Source organism: Populus alba, chromosome 15 (genome assembly GCF_005239225.2).
Source record: "Populus alba chromosome 15, ASM523922v2, whole genome shotgun sequence".
Lineage (NCBI taxonomy): Eukaryota > Viridiplantae > Streptophyta > Magnoliopsida > Malpighiales > Salicaceae > Populus > Populus alba.
Genome location: NC_133298.1, coordinates 15415014 through 15421134, shown reverse-complemented (window position 1 = coordinate 15421134; position 6121 = coordinate 15415014). Strand labels below are relative to the sequence as shown.

Below are 6121 nucleotides of genomic sequence, written 5' to 3'. Positions count from 1 at the left end.
CTTTAGTTTTCGAATTTTGGAGTCCGTATATACTAGGAGTGGTTGGTTTACTAATGTACAAAAGAAGCTTCGAAAAGGTAATTATATATAACAAAAAAAACAAAAAACAATATTTAGTTTACCGAAGAATTCTTTTCCTTTTTCTTAAATTGGAGCACTTCTCTACTGATTTTTCAAAGTCCTTAATTTTATCAGCAAAGCAACTCTAACCCAAAGTAAACAAAAGAGAAGCTACAGAAAAAGCCACCAGGCCAACCCAGAAACGTCAGGACAACTATACTTCCGAGTGTTGGAATGAATAAAGATGGTTATAGGCGTGAAAAAGAGATGATTTACATATCCTGGTTTCACTTTTGCTTGTGGTGACGCAAAAAAGATAAATGTATAATGCCACTGTATGAAAAGGTTGTGGCATCTCAAAGAGTAAAGTACAAAAAAATAACAAAAAACAAAAGTTTAAATAACACATCCATGTTTTGATGAGAAAGTTTAAAAGTCTTAGGTTTTGTTGATCCTAGAACACTACAAAGCTTGATGCAAAATTTTTACACAGGCTGCTCAACGGAGATATCACTTCCATTTCCGCTTTCAGCCATTCTAGCCTTTTCCTGGGTCACAGAGTTGCCAAAGGCAGTGTGCTGATCATCACAAGATCCTGATGATGGCGGTTGTATTGAATGATCAAATTTACAGGCAGGCCCAAACTTACAGATACCATAGCGGCTGTAGTAAGAGCAGATGATTTGATCCTGGATTTGATAGACAAAAAAAGAGCTGTAAGAGAGACATGCCAAAGTTTAAAATCTTATCAGTTCTTATAGCAAAAATAAGAAAACTCGTAATTTCAAATTTCAATGGCATTTGCTAATGTCAGACTATATAGTTTAGTGGACTGGTTTGGAAGCATGTGTAATGTTTTTCTTGGAGGCTTATTCAGGAATGATTTGACTTGTTTGGAATTATCTTCATGCAGCAGCTCTACTTATTTAACCAAAATCCATATTGAGTTCGATGATAACTCAAAACTTAAAAAAGCTAAATCTCTTACCAGCCAAAAGAAAATTTCCTAGTGATATTTAAAGTAGTAAATGGAAAGAACAGAAAAACACCAGCAAGCGAAGCCAAGAAATGGGAAGGACAACAAAATATAAAAAATCACTTCCTAAGTTTATAAATCCTTCATAAGTAAGGTTCAGTCTAGAAATAGGAATCAACTTACAGGTCTCAGTGGCAGGCCCTTGTCACTAAGAGTTAATGAGGGTGACTTTGGTATCCGATTCTTTGGATGGTGATATTTGCAGTTAGATTTGAACTTACAGTCCCCGAATTTCATGAAGTAACTGCAAAGTTGTTGGCCAGGTCTTTCTGGGAATTCATCAACTATTGTTTGCTGTTGCTGAGGTGCATATACATTACTTTCAGTTGCTGGGTTGCTCATGGCATAAGATGGAGGTGGATGCAGACTTCTTTCAGGAGGGTATAGAGTACCCTGGACAAGTCAGAAAAGTGCGTCAAATCTTATCTTTGATAACCCATTAAAAGTACATAAACTTCAATAATCAGTTGTTCGAACCACATTTTAACTTAATTTAATAAGCACACCTCCACCCCTAAGAAAAACATAAACTCCATTAAGACATGTCAAGACAAGCATGCATGATAATCATCAATTCAACCATAAATATACTAAGATGAAAAGAAAAAGGTTAAAAGAAAATGGAAAAATTAATCCTCACTGATGTGAAATTTGTGAGGCAAGGGATGTGCAAGAAGTTTTCAACTTTCAATATAGGAACAAGAGATAATTATTCGGCAGTAACTCTGTTGCAATGTTCCCAGTGCTCTACCAACTCTAAACATAGTTGACCACCAGAAAATAATGGATGTGACTGAATCTAACAAATACACTCCATAGGTAGGCTGTGCAGAGCATTTCAAGGACAGGTGTGAGCAAAAGTAATTCATACACATGTCATGATAAATGCAATAAACAGCAAGTGCACATGCAAATGACAAAATTGCCAATGATCATTGTATTTTCTAAATCATATGACCCATGGCAGATTATATTAAAATAACAGCTGGATTAGGTCATGTAGAGAATACTTTGAGTTAGAGATGAGTAGACCTTTCACATAATTCTTCATTTTGGGATTCTTGTACAGTTGCATCTTCTATTACTTACGTTCACCACTCAGTGTCAGCCCCTTCAGGTCTAAAGGTCAATTGCAGGGATTAAATTAAAGAAAAACATGTATTTTGTGGACCATCTAAAAGTAAAAACACTTGGAAAACCATCTAAAATAATATCTTAAAAGATAATAAGAGAAAAGTAGTTCAAAAGACACCATGAGCACCAAAAAAAAAAAGGACCATTGCCAGTTTCAGATTGCACCCACCAAGGAATTAGTAAACTCACAAAGTATTCCTAAGTTACCTGGTTAAAAGGGATAAAAGTTGGACAGCAAAGCACTAATGTAAATACCTGATATCCATTCCACTCTGAACTTTGAGAAGGAAGTCGAGTTGGTGAAAACACATATGGCACAAAGGGTGTAGGATCATTTAATGCCCTTGGTGAAGACCAAGAACCTACACTTGTTGGTGATGGAGCTGGTAGAGAAGCAGTTCCCCCATTAACAAATGCCGAAGTCAGGTCACTTCCTCCCACCGCCATAGGATCTGGATGATTATACTTGCAGGTAGCTCCATACTTGCAGGAGCCATTACGCATGTAAAACTCACACTGTTTCTCTCCCTGTGATTGATAATGACTGTCAAAATTTTCCAGCAAAGCCACTTAACTATAACGAACCTAAGCAATGGTTGGCAAACATGTATTAATAGATCTAAAGTATGCATCAAAGAGATACCGGACGGATTGGCAGGCCCAGAAAGTTCAGCTCTAAAATTGATGGCATTGGTGTCTTCAGCGGGGGCACTGAAAAAGTTTTTTCTCTCGTGTGGTTGAACCTACAAGCATTTCCATACTTACAGCCTCCTGTCCTCAGGTAGTACTGCAGCAAGCTCAAGAAATAATTATAATACAGAAACAAAATTTCATTCTTTAGCCAAAGATATTACATAGAACTCAACAAAGAAATATTGCCAACATCAACGAAAACCAACTTACTCATACATGAAAATGAAAAAATAAAAAAAATAAGGTGCACCTGAAAACAACTTGACTGACCAACTATCAAATGAGTACCTTACATTTGACCAGAATTAACAGAAACCTACTTTGTAATGAGTGCAAGCAAACAACATATAGATATTTTCTATAACAAAAATCATTCAAAAGAGAAAAATGTAGATGAGCAAGTAAAACAATAAGATATATGACCCTGCAGGAAAAGAAAAAAAACAGGAAGAAAATATTCAATCCAAAAGTATAGGCAATCTGCACTGGTAAAATCCTCAAAATCTGCAATCCAGAAAGAAGCAAGAAACATCATCCTATTCCAAATGTCTAAAAATTAAGCCATTGTCAAATTAAAGGAAATTATAATAAGACTATATGCAAACCCAAGACTGCGATTTAGCACATCTTGCCAACATAATAGTTGGACCAAACATAATAGTTGGTAAAAAAAAGTTACAAGAGCCTGGGGGTTCCTCGGCTGCATTAGAGCAACTCCAACCCAAGTGCTAAATAAAAAGCCAAAAATAAAAAAGCAATATTTTTGCTTTTCTTTGCTTGTTTTTCATGCTCCAAGGGGAAAGCTAAACAAAATGCTATTTTTGCATTTCTCTTACAAAAATGCTATTCCTACACATCTTGCAAAGATGCCAAAACACATTCATTGCAATAGTATTTTTTTTTCAATAGTTTTTTTCCTTTGATTTTTTTTTAAATCTATGTTTTTTCGGTTTGCTTTCAATGAGATTATCCTAGTCTGATGACCCATGCCATCAGTTTGGCGATTTCACCCACATTGACTCGGATTTTTTTTATTTTTTTTGTTCTTTTTTTTTATTGAATTTTTTTCAATTTCATCATTTAATATTTGATTGATTGAGAATCGTTCGGGTTGTTTTTAGACCCTCCAAATCAACCAGATCATATCGGGTTATTAAAATAGTTGTGTATCAAATATGTTAAAATACAATTGGCTCTTCTAAATTGCTTTTTACCATTGGAGTGTATGTGAGCAAAAAAGCCATATTACCAATTTGGCTCTTCTAAATAGCACCTCCCCTTGGAGATGCTTTTAGAAGAGTCACAGGATTGCTTGCCCGTGGCATGCAAAAAGAACAGAGCAAAAAAAAAAAGAGTAAACATAACCTCAAATTGTTAGCAATACAGAACAATAATAACCTTGCATTCAGTCTGGCCAGGCTTCTCTGTTGCTTCTTCCCTTTCCTTCACCTTCTCCATGACAGCCTTGTAACAAACCAAATTTTAATAGATAAAAAATGATAATTAGTTAACAATATTCAATCACATAAATCCAACCATAAGATATTAAAACAGTAAAATACCCACAATTTCCAGAAGCTAACTTAAGCAACTGGGAAAAAAAAAATCAAGTTTCTAGATTCATTAAGCCACAAACTTTCACATGACAAGAAAATCAAATCACAGAATCACTTTCAATAATCATTTTTCATGTACACAAATTAATACAATTTACAAAAATACCACAACCACCCACATTTACCATTTTCAACAAACACCAAAAGTCCTCTTTATCCCCAAATTCATCAAATCCCTTATTCACAACAACAAGAAAACCAACCAATCAAAACACTCGCACCCACCAACATCAACACCATAAACACACAAAACATAAGCAAAGACCTCCCCTTCAGCCAAAGATACTCCTTTTAGACCAACAACACTAAACCCACAATATGAATAAAAATACAGATGCAAATGACAACAAAATTCCACACTCAAGTACACACCAAACCAAGCATAACCACACACGTCTCTAGACTACATTTACACCAACACAAAACCCACAAAATATAAACACATAAAATCACAAACCCAGATATTAACACAAGGAAGAAAAAAACTATAAGATGGTGTACCTGATTTTTCCTTCTAACAGGATGATTGAACTTGCAATTAACTCCAAATTTGCAAGTCCCAGTCTTCATATAAAAGGCACAATCCTCTGCTTCAGGTCTCACCGGATACTGATGATACCTTCTATTGGTATTAGCATTTTCATCACTTCTTTCATTCTTCTTCTCTAAATCATCACCTTCCTTCTCACTGCTCTCGTTGTCATTCTCATAAAAAATTTCACTCTTTTTATCTCTCTCTTCACTCTTAAATTCCTCCTCCTCCTCCACTTCTTCATGAAAATCATTCAATTCCTTAAACTCCTCTCTCAAGTCGAGCTGGTTCTGTAGCTCTTGATGAAGACAGTTATCGTCATCCTGGGCCGTTTGATCAGGTTCGGACGACGGAGAGGTACATGGATGAGAAGAAGGAGGTGAAGAAGAAGGTTGAAGCCCTAATGAAGGGATTTCGGTTTCAATTTGGATTGGTAATTCAATTTGTTGTTCCATTTTGCCTCCACATTTCAATTTTTTGAAACCCTAATTTGGTGAAGAGGAAAATCGAGTAGGAGAGGACAAAAAGGTAGAAGGAAAAAGTGATGTTGCTTTTAATGCGCTACTGCCACCTATGTATTTCTACGAATTAAAAACAATGTTACAAATTAATTGAGACTGTCCTACGATTTGTATGTGATGTTAAAATTAATTTGTTGTTTCAAAGGTCCTGAATTATTATATTTATATCCTAGATAAAAGATTTAGATAATTAGATAGATGAATTGTGATATGTTGTAACCCACGCAGTTTAAAAAAAAATGCTAAATGATGCAAGTGTTTCCATAAAAACAAAAACAAAAATTAAAGCTCAAATTATTTACTCAATTTGATTTAATAAACACATTTAATTTAATAATATAAAAAAAATATAAAATGAAAAAATAACTATGAAAGCAAGGTAAAAAAAAAAAAACTTGCATCGAGTCTTAGCATGTCAAATATACGACTTGATCATAACACTAAGGTAACCCTAACAAAATCAAATTGAATAAAATGATAAAACTCAACTATTAACAATATAATGTAAAAGGAAAAAGATGAAAAACAA

The 6121-nt window shown here is 34.6% G+C and overlaps 1 protein-coding gene across 1 annotated transcript; it reads right to left on the bottom strand.

The window, feature by feature from the left end:
* Window positions 1-363: 363 nt before the first annotated feature.
* LOC118057627 (zinc finger CCCH domain-containing protein 67) lies at window positions 364-5642 on the bottom strand. Its single transcript, XM_035070261.2, has 6 exons — window positions 5041-5642; window positions 4322-4387; window positions 2874-3017; window positions 2486-2758; window positions 1220-1489; window positions 364-749 (listed from the first exon to the last, which is right to left on the bottom strand). The coding sequence occupies exons 1-6, from the start codon at window positions 5524-5526 to the stop codon at window positions 546-548; spliced, it is 1443 nt and encodes a 480-aa protein (XP_034926152.1). The 5' UTR covers window positions 5527-5642; the 3' UTR covers window positions 364-545.
* Between the last annotated feature and the right edge of the window lie 479 nt (window positions 5643-6121).